This window comes from Hermetia illucens, chromosome 5 (assembly GCF_905115235.1).
Source record: "Hermetia illucens chromosome 5, iHerIll2.2.curated.20191125, whole genome shotgun sequence".
Lineage (NCBI taxonomy): Eukaryota > Metazoa > Arthropoda > Insecta > Diptera > Stratiomyidae > Hermetia > Hermetia illucens.
Genome location: NC_051853.1, coordinates 48,452,499 through 48,474,275, shown reverse-complemented (window position 1 = coordinate 48,474,275; position 21,777 = coordinate 48,452,499). Strand labels below are relative to the sequence as shown.

Below are 21,777 nucleotides of genomic sequence, written 5' to 3'. Positions count from 1 at the left end.
TTAGCGTATTTAACTCATCAAATCTATGTTATTGTTTGCAGTTTTCTTAGCATATTAACTAAGATTATCCAAGGCTAAACTCGTCTACCCTGTTCCCAGTAATTTTAGCAGTAGCAGTAGCTTAACAATCGGGTCACACAGATTTATAATCCTGTCTAACAAATAGAAAGGCGATTATGGTTTGAATGAATCAAAATATCCTTTACATTCCTCTGCTATCCTCAATATCAGAGGCAAATATATTCTCAACTCCAACTTAATACTAAGTCTAATCGCATTTGAAAAGGTTGCATACATGTATAGCATGTGAGCAAATGTCCTTCTTGCAGAATTTCTGAGGACTCTACTCAAACCCTTCCAAAATTAGTTACCATTTATGAAATTACATATGGAGCTTTTCTCAGCATCCATTACACTAAGGAAATGCATTTCTATTAAATGATGAAGATTATATACGTATATCGCAATAACTATTCAGATGAATTTCATATTGAAGAGTTCGGGATATATGCCACCTTCAACTGGCCTAATTAAAAAGATGAACGTTTGTGATATTTAGCCTCATAGACCAACTCATATTTCTGTTTTCTGATATCATTAGAACGTCTGATATTTTCACTTAGAAAACGCCGCTAGTTGCCCCGTGGATCTCTTGTAGAAAACAGTTTTTATAAGATTTTTTTCACTTTCACGGGGGCTTAGCCCTCCTGTTCACTAGTTGTGTGATGTTATGCATCTTTTGCGTATTTTCATCACTTTTGCTCATTTCGGGATACAATTTTTCCAACGACCATTCACACTTCGTTCCGCAACTTCTTTCCATGAAAGATCAAAGTTCCTAATGCCTTTCCATCATTCTTGCAACTGTTTGACGCCGCAACGCTTCTTACAGAATCATCTTACAGCAACGGTGAAATATTTCATATGTCAATCATTACACACTTTCTTGATCATTCAGCCATTTCTGTTTTTCGCAATTAGACTTTCTGTTGTTACTGTCCTTCCCAATGTCAGCTTTACACTTTTCCTTTGCTCTGCGAACCTTGGGCGAGGGAAAAGGGCTTAATATGGGTTTCCCGCGATATTGACGCAGGTGGGACAGTTACGTAGTCCGTTCATACACTTTTTGCTTTGGGATGTCATCAGACGCTCGCTTGCGTCTTTGGACTGTGGAGCAGCGTGGCCAAAAGCAAACCATGGACCTATCCGTTTCAAGTATTTAAGTGTACGCCATATGCCGAAAGAAACTGCGGCGGATCATAGTTTATCTCACTATGCCTTTTCTGCACCCACCCCTTGATGCTGGGAATTAATCTATGGGTCCATCGACCCTTTTCTACCAGTTCCCAGCATTGTTGCCACTTGCTCAACGATTCCTCCCTGTCGACGTCTTTCAGATGCCGATCAGAGGAGGAACCAGATCCACCAAAGATGCGCTACGTCCCACTGGCCAAAATGTCGTTAGGCATCACCCGACTGCCGTGTTGACTGCTTCATCTAAGACAATTCTAAAGCCACAGCAAACCCTTTAACGCGGCTCTCCTATTCTTTCTTCATTCTTTAAATAACGCATGTATTATGCAGTGAAGGTTCCTCAACCGACGTCAAATCCGCCTACAAGTGCATAGCGGGGTTAACGTGCGGCATCATGCTTCCCATGAACATGCTCACAATCGGGGACCTAATGCGAACATGTTGTAAATGCTACTTGGGGTTTAATCTAGTATACATCATTACTTCAAGGTATTTGATGGCTAGTTTTGAAGTAATGATGTGTTTCCCCAGGTCTGATGGCAGTCGTTTCCTTACGACGCTTTGTGATAAGCACTCTTCCACTTTGCCTAGCACGAGTGCAAGACTTTTTATAGCAGTGATAGTTCCGGATGAATACAACTCCACATATGTGAAATGTCAAAAACAAAAATCACAGATATGTCTTTGGAGTAAACCACTATCGTGACCCTAATAACTCAGCGTTAAGGACATTGCTATACATGATGTTCCGTAGGAACGGAGACGGAGGCAATATATTCTTTAGGTCCACAATCTGTGTCGTGCCAAGGTCTGCTTTCTACTGATAAATGCAGCAAAGTAACTGGGTACACCAATTGTCACCAAAAACCTCTTTGTAATTTTCCAATTGGCAAGGTTAAATGCATTTTCACATCTGGGCTAAATATTGCACAGTACTTGCATTTTTGGCTTCGATTGTTAATCCCAGCTCCCAGCTCTCCCAGCTATTATAAATCTCCAATACATCTTTCGTCATTACTGTGGTTATTACAACCACATCTAAAGGTAGGTTGCTGCCGCTGCTGCCCTTCTGAGGAAATAAAGCTTGAATAATTTCCAGGAAATGCTCGGGATATATAATTTGCGAAGCTGCCTAACCTTTGAATCTCCTCATTAAAACCCTGTAGACGTTTCCCCATGGGTTTATATCCGCCTCTGCGTAGAGTTATTTGAAGTAGTCTACTTGCTTTGCTATAGAGGTAGCTTGATGTTTGTTCGACCTTCGACCTACTAATTCTCTATTAACACGCTGTTTTGCCTTACTCCTACCCATCGATCTCTAGACTACTCGTCTGGCCCGATGATACAATGACCGAAGATCGAACAGTAAACTATTAAACCAGGAGTTAGGTTTCTACAAAGGGAAAGTATAGCGTCTTGGCATCGATCAGTCGCATGATTCCGTGATGTGCTCCTTGATATGGAAGACTTTCTCCGAGGGTGTACTTGGGTCCAACCACACCTCAATAAATGTTTGGCTAGTTCTTCGGGTCGAAGGCGATTGCAAGTCGATAACTATGGGAATGGGGTTCACTGATCTTCTAGGGCATATCGCGAGCTAGCAAACGAAAGTCAAGTTCGCAACCAATTCGGGCCCTCTTGTTTGGTATGAACCAAACCATCGTTTGCCCTTATGCCTCCAAAAGACAACACCCTCTTGCCTTCATCAGTAAATTTCTCAATTTCATAACCCATGCGTTTAAGTCACCGGCAGTGACTCTTGGCCGTTGTCCTTTCGCTTTTACCATAAGACCAATTTTTCCTCCTCGAACTCGGCCAAAGTCAGGCTTGAAGGAGCCGTCTGTTTTGCCCATACGATCCTAATTGTAGGCTACCTCATACATTCCTGTATAGTTTGGTGACCGCATGTTAGGCCGGCTACCCTTTATTATGGTTAGGGTCCGCTTATTATAACTAACTACTCGCACCTCCGCTGGTATCGCTCCTTCTTTTCCCAGGCGTCGACCGCGTTGCCGTCAAAAGAGTAGTTATAGAGCTTTCCTTGGACTCATTCTTCTTCTTCTTCCCATAATTTACTGTATTGAATCCTAAAGAGTAGTGCACATTGCTCCTGACTTGAACAAAGTTTGGCATTTCAACTATTTTGGCTCCAAGCTAAATGGTAGACGACTTTTCTAGGTCAGAATACTTTTCAACTGCCGTTTTATTTTTTTTTTATTTCAGGCTGTTTAGAGAGTTCCTTTGTTCCAAAATTCTTACCGCTCTGGGTATTAGAGGTATGCAGTCGAGAGATATCGACGACCGGGAGCCTAATTGCCCACTTGTAGAAATTTTCCAAGACGCTGACCCACTAAACCACCTCTGACCCCCCGTCATAAAGTACTACAGCGCGGGTAAGCTCTCTCTAGCTTGATTCACTTTCTTCTATACGCGACGTTCTTGTTACGTTTTTCGCAGTTCGCTCTGAATAGATCCGACCATGGGGTTGTTCGCATCTCAATCCTCCTAATACGCTAGCATTCTCCGCATCAGATCTTCTGGTGCCAGCACCTCTTCCAGACCTTCCTCCCTTCTTCAGTGAATTTGTGCTGCATAATCTGAGACAGTCCTGAAGACCGCACTGTCCTTCTGTAGACTGTACTCCCTTATTAGAGTTAAGTCTTCTTTTTCTTCAGCCTTTGTCCCGTTCACAAGCGGAGTTGGCTCGTCGTGATCGGTTTCGCTATTTGGCTCTATCGAATGCCTGATCTGAGTCCCTTATTAGAGTTAAATGAGATCCGCAATGCCTAATCCAAATTGGGGCTACATAAAACAAAATCGAGTTGACCATCCTGGCTATAAGCAGCCTGCAAGTATATCGTGGCCCTCTTACGTAAAAGCTCGTGAAAGCTCACTAGAAAAGATGAAAATTTCTGAACTAGTAACCCGCAAATTTCGAAAATTTTCAGCTACCGAAACATCAACAGCTCCTTGTATAAGGACTGATCACTCAACGACCATATTTGACTATTACGAACGGTATCGAGGGCCCTTAGAAGGAAGGCTCGCTTTCTCCTACGCGAGTGAAGTTGCCGGTGATATCCGATGGATATTCTGGGTCTAAAGGTTCAACTAATTGAGCATTGATCAGCAGTAGCCTTAAGAATTGTCTCCTGAATGCGCCTACCAAGAGGAGTGCTGAAATTAGCCATAAGAAGATAAGCATTTGATGATCGCAAACCTCTGCCTGCATATCACTCCTGTTTTTAGTCGCAAGGGAGGCAAACTTTAGCAGTAATTAAAAGTGTGCCGTTTCCACGCTCCGGCTGCAGTCCAACAACAGGAAAGCTTTGATGAGAAATGGACACAAACACTGAACGAACTATTAGATAAAAGTGATGTAGTTTGGATCGCCATCAAAAGTACCGTTGGTGCGAATGAGGTGATCGGCCATGTTCCAAGATACAAAACCTTTCTTACCACGGTGACCTGGAGGCGAATTGATGAAGGTTGGGAGCTAATAACTCCGGTGATTGCTACAAACAGGGGTTAGTGCGACGCGCAGGACCTCGGATACTGTACAAAAGTACGGTAAGAACAGCACATCATGTACCGTGATCAATGGAATTCTACCCTAATGCTAATCAGAAAACCAGAAGCTGGCACAGATAGATAGGCTTATAGGTAATCAGAAGTCTTTCGATGGTCTTGTGAGGAACGTTAATAGTAGGCTTCTCATTCATGATCGTGAGCAGTTTCAGTTGTGAAGTTCCACTCCTTGTGGACAAAATAGTAAGCCACCGTAAAATATGGGTTCGCACTGCTCCTGCAAACAGAAACGAAATTACCTCTATCATCAAAATACTCGAATGGAGGAAAGTCGCTAGTTGAATGTGTTAAGCCTTTCTTTGCAGATCCAGCAATCTCTGCAAATCGCTTCTTTCACCCATTGGATTATGCTAGGGATCTGAGAACTTCCCCAATGAGTAGAAACAAGGGAGATGATTAAGGTTCCAAAGAAGAGCACCTGCCTTGAGTGCAACAATTGGAGGAACACTTGCATATTTCTTGCGACTAATGCTATGGTGGCCACATGCCTGTCACACCGCAACGTCGCGGTTCAAATCTTACTAGTGGCAGAGGCATTTATATCTTGACCCGATACAGGATAGCAGTCGACGCAGCTATAAATAAGTACCAAAATCGATGACCACATTGCCTCATACAGAGTCCCGTAATTCTGTAGTGTTCCGTTGCGGCCTTGAATGAAGTGATCTATCACGCTTCAAGGTCCAGCTCTGATTCGATTGTCACGCCAACAATTATGAATATCCTGTAGTACCGAAAACACAAGCAAAAGAGAGAGAACGCCTACTTCTATATTATAGTCGGTTTACTGGTTTGGGTTTGACAGGGACGCTACCAGTATATTATGGTTCCTGTTGACCTGTCAATATTGATTGAAGAAAAGAAGCACTCTATGGGAATTTTTGACCGTTGACTAGGGGAAGGCAAAAAAACTTTGGTGGATTAACAAATTGGATACTAAATTCCCCCAATGGGCTTCTACAGTCGAGATATGAAAATAACCTCTGTTCTTTACTATCATAGCTGTCCTCATAATCACGATGAAATTATGAAGAAGCCCAAAATCCCAGCTACGTGGCCTGTGTTACAGATATTATATATAGATATTATATAGATATTATATGACGAATCTTATTTGAGAATTGGAGCGGGACAAAAAAGAGGAGAAGGGACTCAGATGGAACCACACAGCAGGTATTAAACATGGCAGTAGCGGAATCTGATTGGTTTAACGATGAATGAAACGGAACGCGCGAAAGTTTTACCAACAAGTCAACAGGATGAAGCCTTATACACCTCGATGCTCATCCTGTCGAGACAAAGAGGGAAATCTGATTTCCGACAGAATTGGCATATTGGAGCGATGGGTTGAGTACTTTGATGAACTACTGAACAAATAGAACATCGGCGAGTTGGAGGTCCCGCCAACTGAAGACGACGTCCAAATACTGCCACCACCAAGTATAAGAGAAACAGTCCGTGCATTTCATCAGCTAAAAAACCATAAGTCGCCAGGAGCCGATGGAATTACAGCCGAATTGGTTAAATATGGAAGCAACCAATTACACCAAGTGGTTCATCAACCTGTGCTCAAGGCACGGGAATCAGTACCTGACGATTGGCAAAGAGGCATTATCTGTCTCTACATAAAAAGGGAGATATCACACAGTGCAGCAGTTATAGAGGTATCACGTTGCTGAGTACCATCTATAAGATATTCTCCCCTATCTTGCTAGGCCGGATAGCCCCATATGCCCAGAACATCATTGGCCCATACCAAAGAAGCTTTACTCCAGGCAAATCAGCAACAGATCAGATTTTCTCTGTGCGGCAAGCGATGAAAAACTGTTGGAATATGGACAACAGTTGCACCATCTATTCATCGACTTTAAAGTCGTCTATGATAGCATAGGCAGGGTAAAACTGTACACGGCCACGGGAGAATTCGGTATCCCGACGAAATTAATAAGAGTGACTAGGCTGACCCTAACCAATGTGTGAGGCCAGATAAAAGCAGCAGGATTACTCTCGACACCATTCGACATAAACAACGGTCTACGACAAGGGGATGCCCTATCATGCGTCCTCTTAAACCTGGCCCTCGAGAAAGTGATCCGTATTGCTGAGGTAAATGCAAGAGGTACGATCATCTTTAAGTCCACCCAATTACTGGCCTATGCTGACGATATCGACATTATGGGAAGAACCACCCGAGACGTACAAACTGTCTTCATCCAGATCGAGCAGGCGTTGATTGGCGCGAGATCTTGGGCTGCACATCAATGAAGACAAGACAAAATATATGGTGGCAACGTCAGTACCAAAAACCAACCAACAACATCAAATCGCACTGCTCAAACGAGATGAATAAAGATAGGAGACTACAACTTAACGACTGTTGATAATTTCTCCTATCTAGGGTCGAAAATCACAGCCGTTAACAGCTGCGAAGATGAAATCCGCGCATGGTTGTTGGTAGCCAACAGAGCCTATTTCAGCTTACAAAAACTGTTCCGCTCGGAACGTCTCACTATAGGGTCAAAGCTCTTACTGTACAAGACAATGATCTTGCCAATCCTCATGTATTCTTCGGAAACTTGGGTTCTTAGCAAGAAGAATTGCGTTCGAGAGAAGAATCCTCCGAAGAATTTTTGGCCCCCTACATGAGGATGGACGATTCCGTAGCCTACATAACGACGAAATCGGTTATGGATAAAATCCGACTCAATAGGTTACGGTGGGCGGGTCACTTAATCCGTATGAATGAGGATGATCCGAGGCAGACCCTGCCTAAGATGGAACGATGGTGTAGGTCAGGACGCCAGACAGCTTTTAGGGATCTCGAATTGGTGGACCTCGGCGCAAAATCGGGATGTGTGAAGTTCCTTATTAATGCAGGCCTAGACAGGATCCGGTTGTTCCGCCGTTGATGATGATGATGAGTAGAGGAATCGGAATAATTATTTGGTAGTGAACTTTTCTGTAAGTCCCCTTCCGGTCCGGTTACTCATCGTTGGCCCTCTTGCAGTAGTTTTGTGGGTTTTGTGCTGACTATGATTGGCATGCCAAATGACAGGGGGAGGTAGCTTGAGCAAGACGTTGAGTTGCATTTTCTTTCAATACGTTGGCAATAGTCAAGGGCGACAGATGATTTTGATGTATTTTGTGCCTTCTGGGCTGAATGTGATGGTGAAATTAAACCCTTCGGTAGGAATGCAATAAAAAACACATCATTAAGAACTCAGTATAAGGAAAAAACATAAACGGTCGAGACAGTAACAGTTCAGTGAAAAATGTTTCATTTATTTATAGAATATCCACATCTTATTGAGAAGGAGACAATAACGATATAACGATAGAGAATGTTGTTCGGATTATCGGTAATAACTCAATTTTAAATATATTATACACTAGACCCAACATTACCGTCAGATTTTATTATTCTAAAAAATAAATTCAAATCACACATGTGACGCCCAAAAGTTCAAAGGTTTAAGCTTTCCAATATCTAATTTTACTTCTATGTAGGCTGGAGCTATCTGGCCTATTTGAGCCGGTGTGGAACTTTGCAAGGCAAGTCAATACCATCTGCAATTTCCAACAATCCCAAGACATTGAACCAATATCAATATCCAGAATTTACGGAGGATGAAATATGTATTTCAGAACAACTGTGTAAGCACAGGGGACTGCTTACCCACCATCAGTATAGATATCTTAATTTTGCTCAGTCACACGAAGCCATGAGCACCTATGATTTGCGTCATGACGATGCTTGGAATACTAAAATATGGTAATAGAGTAAGGGAGTACTTAACTGATGCTTATTTTGCCATCCAGTTTAAGTATGCGCTTCCAGTGAGATAAACGCTAGACATGACCACCTTTGCATAAACCTGCTTCAGCTTTCAGTAACTTATCCAAGCAATATGTCCATTAAAGCTGGGGGATATTGTCTTGTATGAATGTTCCCATCAGCAAAATATACTGACAATTGTATGTTCGTTAGAAGCTAGTAATAACAGGACCTCCTCCGGAAGTAAGCGCATGGAATTGATTTTTCGTCTTAGGTCATAAACTTTCCTCCTCATTCCTCCTTGAAATCCTGCTTCATATTAAACAAAGTTTCATTTCCTTGAGAGAAAAATTATGCAAATCACGCTTGTTGTTCTAGTCAATTTTGCACGTGCAGTTACCGAAAATCGTGTATGGAAATATCCTAAGCGAAGCACATCTACGGAAAATTTATTATGAACACATTATTGCCACCTCAGGTTGCGGAAATTAAAATGAGCATGAACAGGGAAAAAATGTGTAGCATGGTCTGGGAAAATTATAAATCTTTCAGAGGCGATCTTGGGTCCTAATGATTCATGTTTCTAGACGCATACCAGGACCGCTATGGTTAAATAAAAAAGGTTAACTTCATGTTATTCAAATTTATGCACAACAGCTCTGTTTTTTCGTCCAGATACTCATAATAGTCATAATCAGAATCAAAAAGATAATTTTGCGCAAAAACTTTTGAAAGAGGTTGAGATTTAATATCTCAACCCTCCACTGTAGATGTTTCTCTCAATATTCTCGAATAAATAGCTCCAAGGGATACGTGGGAAGGGTGGAAACATTTATTAAGATGATGTTCGATAAGTCACGGTGAACTCTTCCATTTCGTGAAAATGAGTAAAGCTTAGGATGGCAAACATAAGCTTCGCAAGGATATTTACCTCTTCACAGGTAACCCAATGAGGCGAGCAAAGACGAAGTTTATTAGAGATAAGGAAGTTTCCAATAAGAACAAGCTCAACACCTTATTGAGCGAAACAGCCTTCGCTAAGGATAAATAATGAGGGATTTAATGATTGTGTATTTAATATTCCTGAAAGTAATCTAGATGCTGCTGTATTCATCATTTTCTCTCGTCATCATGAGATTGAAACTCTCTAACAAAGAATTACTTAAAATTAGTTACGTTAATGCAATTTGCATTATTACCCGGCAAGATGGTCCTGCTGCGCATAATATCAGAGTTTATGCCATCACATTATCAGCACGTGTTGTCCTTGGTCATGTTATTTACATACATTTCCTCCGTAAGTCGTGAAAAGTGTCGGATTCACTAATCTAAATATACAAAAATCCGACGAATAGGCCGCCACAGCAAGATTTCCGTAATTTATCCTGCGAGTATATCCACTTTTATTTCCTTTTAGTATGGACACATAGGAGGTGATAAGCTCCTCTATCATGTTTTTCCCAAGAAGGCCCGCAAAGTGTTTTCGTTGCGATATTGTGAAAGTGATTACTGTTGATAGTCGCTTGTGGTGGCACGTTTTTTATCTAATCCGTAGAAAATTGAACTGTTCTCACCAGGGAAGCATTTCAGTAACCCGTTCATTGTTATTTTAATAGCATTCGCACAAATTGGATTATTTTCTTGGAACACAAAATAAGGAAATAATGTTACTTTCTGTTTTAAAATGCCAGCGTGGAGGCGTTGAGAGTTTGATCCCATTGACAAATTGATGGAGTATAATTTGTATAAATTTATAAAAGATCAATTTAAAGTACACGTCAACCCCATGTTATATCCCGCAAATTACAAAAGTCGCTATTTAAATATACAACAAGGACTCGTGGAACTCCTGGGCAGCGAGGTAGCTTTTTATTTGAAAGCTAGAACTTATGCAAATTTGGTAAATATAAATATATGCTATATACGCCTTATCTTGTAACCAACACGCCACAAGGTTTCAGATGGTTAGCAACTATATGTTCACCCTGGGCAGAGCGCAAAGGCGAACTGCTTTTCAAACCAAGAATCAAATGGATGACTTTGATGCTCCATACCAATTATAGAGGTATCACGTTGCTGAGTACCATCTATAAGATATTCTCCGCTATCTTGCTAGGCCGGATAGCCCCATACGCTCAGAACGTCATTGGCCCATACCAAAGAGGCTCCATTTCAGGCAAATCAGCAACAGATCAGATTTTCTCTCTGCGGCAAGCGACGGAAAAACTGTTGCAAGTTCATATTCCAACAGTTGCACCATCTATTCATCGACTTTAAGGCCGCCTATGATAGCATAGCCAGGGTAAAACTGTACACGGCCATGAGAGAATTTGATATCCCGACGAAACTATTAAGACTGACTAGGCTGACCCTGACCAATGTGCGGGTGCAGATAAAAGCAGCAGGATCACTCTCAAGACCATTCGACATCAACAACGGTCTACGACAAGGGGATGCCCTATCATGCGTCCTCTTTAACCTGGCCGTCGAGAAAGTGATCCGTGATGCTGAGGTAAATGCAAGAGGTACGATCCTCTTCAAGTCCACCCAACTACTGGCCTATGCTGACGATATCGACATCATGGGAAGAACCACCCGAGACGTACAAACTGCCTTCATCCAGATCAAGCAGGCGGCGCGAGATCTTGGGCTGCATATCAATGAAGGCAAGACAAAAAATATGGTGGCAACGTCAGCACCAAAGACGAATCAACCAACAACATCAAACCGCACTGGTCAAACACGAAGTAGAATTAGGATAGAAGAATACAACTTTGAGACGTTGACAATTTCTCCTATCTAGGGTCGAAAATCACAAACGATAACAGCTACGATGATGAAATCCACGCACGGTTGTTGTCAGCCAACAGAGCCTATTTCAGCTTACAAAGACTGCTCCGCTCGAAACGTCTCACCATAGAGTCAAAGCTCTTACCAAGACTATGATCTTGCCAGTCCTCATGTATTCCTCGGAAACTTGGATTCTTAGCAAGAAAAATTGCGAACTCTTGGCCGCGTTGGAGAGATGAATCCTCCGAAGAATTTTTGGCCCCCTACATAAGGATGGGCGATTCCGTAGCCTACACAATGACGAAATCTATGAGCGATACCATGACCGTCCGGTTGTGGATAAAATCCGGCTCAATAGGTTCCGGTGGGCGGGTCACTTAATCCGTATGGATGAGGATGATCCCACCCGGAAAGTCTATAAGGGTAATATCTATGGTAGAAAAAGAGGACGAGGTAGACCCTGCCTAAGATGGAACGATGGCGTAGGCCAGGACGCCAGACAGCTTTTAGGGATATCGAATTGGTGGACCTCGGCGCAAAACCGAGATGTGTGGAGTTCCTTATTAAGGCAGGCCTAGACCGGATACCGGTTGTTTCGCCGTTGATGATGGTGATACCAATTTCTCCTTTCCTTTGTCGCCGATCCCCAAAAATTAATGACTCATGAAAGAAAATTGTAAATAGAATGAGTAACCACCAAAATAAAGAACTTAAAGGAAACTGGCTTTTTCGATCTTTGGTATTGATTTCTTTGACATTTCCAATACAACCGGGAAAAGCGGTCTTCCTCCAGAACTCTTTTTTGCTACTTCAATGGTTTAAAAGTTCATAGATCTTAGAATGCTTCCTAGGTTGCCATATTGGTTAAGACTTTAAAGAAATGGTCCCAACTTAAGTGTTATAATTCAATTTACAGCTACGTGTTCCCTGCTATCGCAAAAATACCCTAGTGCACATGAAGAACCTCCTCGAAATGGTACTCATCAACGAACAGGCTCCGTTCCCAATTTGAATCACTGTAGAATGAAACGCTGAGTTTATACCATAAGCAGTCTTTGATGTGATGGCCAAATATTCAAGTCATTGATCATTGAGCATGTATTATGGAGTCCAGGGCTTTTCTGTGTCGGAGGAGACAACGTTGGTTGTTGGTCTTTGGAAAGGGGGGAAGACTGAAAGAACAGATTTCGAGAGCAGGCATTTTTGTTTTTAAAAGACCCCCTATTTGGACCACACTTTTGGAACATTATGTACGATGGACAATGTTGGTTATTGGTTTTGAAGACGAACTAGCGATGGTTGTAGTTGGAAAGTATGTTTAGGATGTTGAACTTGTTGAAAGTGGAACTGCTATAAAATCATTGTTCTTTGCTATTAAGTAGATAGTATTTCTTAAGACAGGTTTTCAGTACGCAGTTTTTATACGTTGTTGTTTGAAGCAATTAGTGTAGATTGCCTTTTGTTTGTAAAACAAAACCTTATTAAAATCGGTTCAATGTCTGTCTATCTGTCTGTCACAGGCACTTTTCTCAAAAACAGCTACACCATTGAAATTTGGTGACAAGGTGGGACCTGTAGACCCCCAGACATGTAGTGAGTGATATCCTTCTACGTTGAGATTTAGGGGGGGTCTCCATACGTGTAAAAGGGGGTTGTACAATTTTTTTCACCAAATATAGTCATGTGGGGTATCAAATGAAAGGTCTCGATCAGTACTTTTCGAAGCCAGTCTTAGTTTACCCAACCGAAAAATCTGAAAAAAATTACGAAACTGCCTCTATATGGTGCCCAGGCCTCAAAATACTCTCCATATCAATATCTGTTCAAATTAAGTTAATAATTGTATATTACCATATTTTTGGGAAAATTGAGTAAAACCCCCCTTAAGTTTACCTCAGAGTTATAGTATAGTAGTATAGAGTAGTAGTATAAAATATAATATGAAGCATATTATCTCCAAGTTTGATAAAAATCATACTATTAGTAACAAAGTTACAGTAGCTCAAAGTTGCCTTTACCGTGTAAATTTACAACCCGAAGTACTAAATCTGACATGCTAAATGTGTATTCCGAACGGGCTATGTACAAATGGGATAGTTCTACACTCAAGTATACTCACTCAAGAAGCAAACAAAACCTTTCATACCTAGAGCGCCCAGCTTCCGATCTCCCGACTTGTTCTTTGTTGGTATTGATGGAGTACATAAAGACGAACGATTATGAACAAATTGATTCTTCCCATCCTTGTAACTTCCAACATGACTCCAAGCGAAAGGAGCATCTCAAGTTTGGCAGCCACGAAATGCTAGTGGCGTAACTCCAGAGAATGCACCTCCATTTGACTGAAGCTGCAAGGAAACATAAAGAAATATGCAATCCTTTGTAGTTTTCCATTATTTCGACAGCGTATTCCAGGTTATGAGATGTTCGGCTCGAGTAATTTTGTCCTCCTTTCATTTTTATTGGCAATGGTTAGCTCTTTACGACCTCGGTTGTACCTTATGTTACAAGGTCTATCTTGGTGTCAGTTCAGATAAAGTAGACATAAACATATAAACGTTTTTTTTAAAAAAAACATATGTGGAACCTTCGTGCCAAAAACCTTAGACATATTAGCAAACAAACTAATACAGCGGGTGGCTCCTTGGATAAGCTGAACTAAAGAGCCAAGCATACCTGATCGGTCACAAGTTGCCACTTTTACCGAAAGTGTATCAAAGGTGTAGATCTCCCAGCAAATTTGGCAATAGGATAACGTTTCAATATTCGTCTTTCGCCATCACATAGAAGGCAATTCACAAATCTTTGTCTAGAGAAGGTCATTTCGATTTAGTTGATGTCGTCTCAATTTGCGTCATTCCATGCCTGCTTCTTTTAAGTGTAAAATTTGTTAAAACACCGCATCCTTAAATAATATTAAGACTTTGATGTCAAAGTAGCTAAATTGTCAACCATCTACCATCTGGTATATCGGCAATTGAAATCTTACTAACCTCCTAGCCCAAGTCGATGATACTGAAGTTATGAACCCCCGTAACGCTTTTGCATACATGACATCCTTCCGATCGCTCTTTTGATTCTCGATCTAAATACTTGGGAACGCCACACATGCCAGAAATCTATAAACACATATTTGCACATTCATTTGCAGTATGTATGCTATTATGCGTGGAGATTCAGCACGGAAAGCACATTTTGGCACTATTTCTCTCAAGGGTCCATTTATAGTTCTGGATATCGCTTCAGTCGCTCTCCAGATTATATTATGTAGATTATTGGCAACCGCACATAACATCTTATTTTTATGACTCTCATGAACCTGTGCCCTTATGTCACAAAAATGTGGATGATTGCAGTCCAGAAGAAATATTTAATTCCCATGAAAATAGCTAAACAGCTTCTATCACAAATAAATAACATCACAAACAATCCAATCAAATTCAAATCAGATACCATCCAAACTTTCGAAAACGAAATCCTTTTGAAATTTGGGGGGAATGGAAGGGCTGAAAAAAATCTTACCCATGTTATGAAAATTGTTTCACGTGCTATAAAAATTTACATATCAAGGCAAATCAGGGTATTTTAGTCAATATCCAAATTTCTTTAATATCTAGTTGTCAAAGTTACTGTCATCTCCGATTACCTTTGCAAATATAGAGATTGTTGATTTTGTGGCAGGTGTCAGTATGATGGCATTTGTTAGAGAGGGCTTATTGTCAGTCGAGAAATTAAGTTAAAGGGGATATAATGGAACTAGATAAAAAGTTCTACATCAAAGAAGCATTTTTATTGATTTCAGTTAACGCCAAATATTCGCTCTTCCCGCAAAATCCTCTCATAAGTAAGCTCATCGGTCTTGAATAAATAAGAGCTCAATAAAAGCATCGTTTTAATATCGACAGCGTACATTTTCTTCGTTTTCCGTTAGATAAATGAGAGAGAAAAGTACTCCGGGCAAAAAAATCTGAGACTTAATTTGTAGACTACCATAAACATAATCATTGACGATTACTCATTTTAAATAGATGCTATCGAATCAGACCCATAGTTATTTTTTCGCACATAAAATTATCCAAAGGACAGAATTTATCACGCTGGTTTTCCACCCGAAGCAACGATAATCGGATAAAAAACATCCATTCCCTTCAACCACTCTATTTTTTATACATTTTCCACATCAGCTATTCGAGCTGCGTATAATAGCACACTTTATCTGATGCAACCCTTTAACTTTTCTTTCTAGGTCTTGCTCGTAGCTACTCTCGTGGCCCTTGCCCGAGCCGCTCATCCTACGGAGTATGTTATTTCAGCTCCAAGTGTAGACCATGGATCGGTTGGAAGCACACAGGAGCATACAATCAAGGTAGGTTCAGTCAAGCATGAACAGTTAGGGGAGCAAAAAGTAAGTAAAGAGTGTTATTAAATTGTTTCGACCACACAACAATGGGAAATCATCCTTCCTTTGGTTACTCATTTTAAAACTAGCTATGTATTATGGTATTGAAGAAATATTGATTTTGTGGCTTTATGTCCTTACGCTCTTGCCGTTGTTATACCTCATAGTCATATTTTATTTGTCCACACAGTTGACGGTTGAATGCGTGTACACACATATCGACCTGAAATTGTGGGCATACAAATTCCAATCTCATAATTCCAATTTAATTACCAACCACATGATATTGACTAAATTACGAACCCAATTAAAAGATGCAACTTTCGATAATCTGCTTTCAATCGGTATAAATGTATCTCTCCTTTTTGCTATTTGTTGAAATCCATCATTTAACATGTCAACGGATTTGCATGATTAATTATCGTGTTTAATATGTAACGTTTTCTAAAGTGTCAATTGCAAAATTTGACAATAATCATACGCAAAAATATATAGCAACATGCACCGGCTTGCCATATGCCCTAAATGAGCCTCCGAGCGTGTAGGTTAATATCACCTGCCAGATTTACAGCAAACAAAAGCACCCTTCTTGAAGAGAAAAATTAGTATCGGCAGCGGTAGCCTAGATGCAGAGAAAAGTAAATACTTGATACATTCATATGCGACACATTTATGAAGGATGACACCCTTAATTCCTTAAGATTAACTTTGGCACAACTGCCGTACAGTACCATATCAGGCTATCTTCGAGATGACATTGATTTTATAATCTATGTTTGACAGTTAGTTCTTCAAGTGATTCAGTTTCAAAAAAGGTTATTAAAACAGCATTCTACCCATGGGGGTTAAGTACATTTTTGAAGTTGTACTATACTTCCGTTACGCTATCCTCAAATTTAACTCCCATCCGCAACTATATGCCAACTTTGAGCAGCTAAACATTTAATCTGCCCCGGATTCATCATCGAGACGCTAACAGTCCGAAAGAGCTTGATACGGAGCGAAAACAAAATGATTGAGTTTCTTGGCAACACCCTAAAACAACAGCTCCTTCGCCAGCTAAAGACATTGCCAAACAAACTGGCCTCGATAGCAATGTTAAAAAGTTTCGAAACTCACCCTGGAGACTTTTGGCAACAAGGGCTGATGAAGAGCCTGTATCAACTGCTGGATTTAAACCTCTGATTTCCTTTCGAAGAATAAGAATAGCTTAATGGACAAACTATCATCGATTGTCGGGCAAAACAATTTTCATATTACTTCCTTTAAAAAGGAAGAGATCAACAAGACGAAAACATAAACCAAATCAGATGCGGACTTAAGAAAGATAACCAAAGATTGTACTAAAAGGCATTGACTCCGAAGTTAACTCTGATGTTATGTGTGTGTGTGTGTGTGTTTCCGGCGTTGATTCGGTCCAAGAGATATTTTTTTCCAGATGAAGTCGAGAGACTCTCAAATCACCATTTAGCGGCGTACAAAGCCATGGCTGCTTCAGTCGTGGTCCAGCGACTTCAATACTCAGGCCAATCTTAGCTAGTATGTTCGCGTCAGCTCGAATTATGTACTTGTCCATACCATCGAACATACCTCTCCCGCAAATTTTCCTAAAAGAGTCAAACATCATATCGACGGCGGATGACCTGGTTTTGGATGTGATCAAAATGTGTTACCTTACTGATCCAGAACAACATTTTAATCTCCATTACCGCAAGGCGTCGTTCATTGTCGACTTTTCAGTCAGATCAATGATACTGCAAGAGAGCATCATTCCACTTTTGAAAAAGTCGCTTGAGATGGCTTTTGCTGTAGGACGGTAGAAAAAAATCATCTGCATAAAGTGGTTTTATGGCGCTGGCCATTGGATGTCCCGTATACAGTGCCCATGACATGTACAAAGAAGACTAGTCAGAGGACGCTTCTTTGATGAACACAGGCAGAGGCAGGGAACGATTTCGAATTTCTCCTCGATATCTTGGCCAGAGAATGCAGAGAAGTTTAATAGGCACCTGCTTGATTTTCATTGGGTCATGAACCTTGATTTACTGGTCCAAGCCCTTGGAAATTAAGCTGGAAGAATCGTACTGGAGTAAAGTAAAGGCACTCAATCTTAAAAATCATCATTTCTCTCCTAGAGGTCGTCAAGCAATTTGTGCAGCAGGCAGAAAAATATTCATTTCTTGGTTATGGAAATCTCTGAACTTAACCTTAAGCCTTTGTAAAATTTCTAACCTAGCTCAGAATATAACATTTTTCATACGTCTTAATGTTTAAAGAATACCATTATTAACTTTTATATTAACCTCTGACAAATGTTTGTTTCAATTCTAGGGTCATTATGGACAAAATGCTCATTCACAATACTCAAGCGTCGCAAACACAGCTCATTCCACTTCTCATGTTTCGAGGACCAGCGTTAGCAATGATGTTATTGGCTATGGAGCACCTGCATATGGATATGGTATGTAAAATGCGAAAAGATTATTAATTATTCAATATCTTTATTCAATCGTAGATAATAATTTCAAAGATCAGGATTTCGAGCCAACACAATTTTGGTCTATATTTTAGCTTATTGCTGACTAAAGGATTTAATCTATATTGTACTTACTACAAAGAAAATTTTGAGCAAAAGAAAACCCTTGTTTGTCAACCTTATCACTAACTAAAGGGATCTAAACACTAAAATTATCTTATCCTAACAGGTCGTTCCAAATAGGTGTTATGAGAGTGTTTATTAGATGGAAGCTAAGTTAACTTCGTTAAAGTATCTTGAATTTTGCCAATGTTAACAATAAGATGAAGATGGTTGGTAGAATAATCCCAACGTTTATTCAAAATTAATCTCAAGCATTTTTTTTTGCACTGATGCATACTGCGGCAGTGTAGGTGACAATTCGTATGATAGTAGTTTTACATAATAACAATTTGTTTGATTGCGAAAGATGAGATTTCCTGCAGGCAAGTGGATATAACGAATGTACGCACTTTGAAACTTTCAGTAATATATTTTCTACATGATTTTTGTATGTAAGCTTCTTGTCAATGATTAAGCCTAAATAGTCGATGGAGGAACTCCAGGAAATGTTTGTACCAATGAAATTCAAACTCTTTTCTGGCAATTTTTTTTTTAATTTTTCTTGTGAAAAAAATTGATCTGGTTTTAGAAGCATTGATCGAAAGAAATATTGATAAAGTTTACCTAAAAATGTTTCCAAATTTTCTAACATCGATGGCACATCTAACTCAACGGAATAAATGCAGGTATTGTCAACGAAAACTACCAGTTGACACGATTGTATTTCTGGGTTGTCCGCTGTAAATGTGTTGAACAAAATCGGACTTAAGCAAGAGCCTTGTGGCACACCTGCTGGAATTTCTCTTGACGCTAAACGTATGATTCGCAAGGAAAGATTTGATGATTAAAATAAGATATAGTGGGAACTTAGGCCTAATCATCTTGCAAATGTGCCCCTCATGCCACACTAAATCGAATGCTTTCTCAATATCGAGAGTGATCATTCCAAATTATCCGGGATAATTTGGTTGATTTCTGGGTATTGCTGCAGCGTTGAGGTGAGATTTTTTTCGCCCCTTTAACTATCGGGGTGATGATTGGCGTTTTCCAAACTTTCAGAAGGTATGGTAGCTTGAGATAGGAGTTAAAAATGAAACCCAGAAGGACAATTGCTTTTCTTGGCAAGTTTTTAAAACAAAAACTGCAATTTTGTCATATCCGGATGTTTTCCTATTTTTCAGGTTTTTTATAATCCGTACAGCTTCCGTACAGCGCACAGTGATAGTATCTTCAACTAACCGATCGTTTATCTTGTTACCTAGGTGTTTAACGGTCTGTGGACTGCATCTAAATTTTCAGCAAACATTTCAGCTTTTTCCAAATCATTCTTTATTAATTTTCCTTCAACTCTTAGAGATGGGATTGATTTGCTTCTGTTTTTTTAAATCTCTTGTAAATTTTCCAAAACTTGTTTAGTCTTAGTACGACTTAATTAAACATACATATTTTACAGAACGAGTAGGTCGAAAGTTTAGTGATACATTTTAAAATAAACATAGAAAACGCAGCTTAAATAATTTTATTGATAAAAAGGAATAATTGGCTCAGTCGAATAATTTCACAACTTCAATAATTAGTTTAGTTTGTTTGAAAATTACATGTCAAACCTCTTTTTTCTTAACTTCAATTATTATTTTTCTTATCTGACGTTTCTCGTCACCTACTCTGTTCTTCACTCTTGTAGCGAGGTCTGAACTGAGTAGAGCGCCGGTGACGTCATCTGTCCGCTGATATTCCTGCCGCGCCACACTTGTTCCATCCTTTCTCAAAATTAGATAACAAGCGTTCCATCTCAAATTTCGCTAAAGAATGAGAAGATCAGTGAGCTGAACAGCGAACACGCTGCCATTTCCGTCTTATCGAATTTCTTTGCCGAATCATTTCTCGCATTTCATTATCCGGGGTTAGGAATGAATATTCCGGTGTTTTAGTGATTAGTAGAGTATTGAATTTCATTGCATTCAAAATGTTACTGGGAAAGGTTGATAGCATAGTATGGGTTACTTGAGGTTCGCTGAAGCTATCCAAATTTAAGCAATTGAGTTCAGTGTTTTCGTTTAGGTAATTCCTGAATGCACGCCACTTTGAACTTGTAAAGCAAAAAACTCCAGAGTTGGGAGTAATGGTACTGGTTGCACTTGCTCCTATTGAAGTGAAAATAGGAAGATGAGGTGAATTAAACGCACATACTATAAGACTGAAATGTTTCCTACATTGGTTTTCCCGTCGCTGAGTAAGAGGTCAATGGTAGAACTATAGCCGTTACCTGCAAAGAAAGTAGGTTCGAAAGGTCCATGTATCATTACGCTGCATTGCTTGTTTCTTACGCATACCGTATGGCCTCCTCCTCTGATGTGTTTCTGTTTCTATATAGTTGAAAAAAAATCCTCCCTTTAGGTTAACTTACATCATTAAAGGGGGACAAAGACGTTTTACAGTTTCCTGCCAGGGTAGAGGCAACATATCAGAAGCTGCCTAACCCCTGCGCTCAGAGCAACGACAGCGATGTTATACGCTCCTTTTTATAATTCACAAAACACAACATGAACGCAAATTATATCGAATGTAAATTCGCCCCCATTTCAGACCAAAGCTTGGTCGGAGCTAGAAAATCTTTGCTTATTGATTGAGGAGCCCTAAGTCCGCATTCACTTGATGTCGGACTAGACCAAATGCAGAACAACTTACTACCACACACTTCTTACCAGTTGCCTCAGCCCTGGTACTCTAAACCGTCTTCGTTCCCCGTTAATTTTAGAAGCTTGCGTGGGAAGCCCAAAAGGAGGAGCTCCTGGAACAAAAAAGTGCGAGTAAGTTGCTCTCAATTTGGTCCGGTCCGACGTCAAGTGAATACGGACTTAAGACTGCTCAATCCTCTTCAACAATTAAAAAGCCAAATTCGAGAATTATATCGATTTCTTCTGCATACAGCACACTGAAGTAGAACTAAGTTCCAATGAACTTTGCCCCGGCCTCCTCAAGTGGGTTTTTCTGGCAAATTGGACGATAAATCCAGGTACATGTAAAACCAGTTTGAACGGCTTTTCTGTGGATTGTTTGGCTATTTATGATATTCCGCATAAACGAAAAGAAATTCCATAAACCAAAATTATGCATATAATCATATATATCTCATGTGCAAAGAAAAATAATCGAAAAAATGTCCTGTAATTCAATATTCAGGCCTTAGCTGTTACACATATGAAACATTATCTAAACAGCAAAAACAAAAGTCCTCAACTGTGTATAGACACAATAATTCAGGATATATATTTTTCCCATGCAAGTTTTTCTTTCAACCCATCAATCGAATCAATGTTGCCCAATGTTGCCCAAGCGATCCAATAAAGCAACCCCTACCCAAGATGCAAACGAAATTAATCAGTATATTTG

General features: G+C 40.1%; 1 protein-coding gene across 1 annotated transcript in view; it reads left to right on the top strand.

Annotated features, from left to right (window-relative positions):
* The window catches only part of LOC119657594 (cuticle protein 16.5), a 50,960-nt gene that overhangs the window by 752 nt on the left and 28,431 nt on the right, over positions 1–21,777 (top strand). Inside the window, exons 2-3 of the mRNA XM_038064577.1 lie at positions 15,654–15,773; positions 18,138–18,267. Of these exons, the coding sequence (XP_037920505.1) occupies positions 15,654–15,773; positions 18,138–18,267 (250 nt within the window). The remainder of the gene's footprint in view (positions 1–15,653; positions 15,774–18,137; positions 18,268–21,777) is intronic.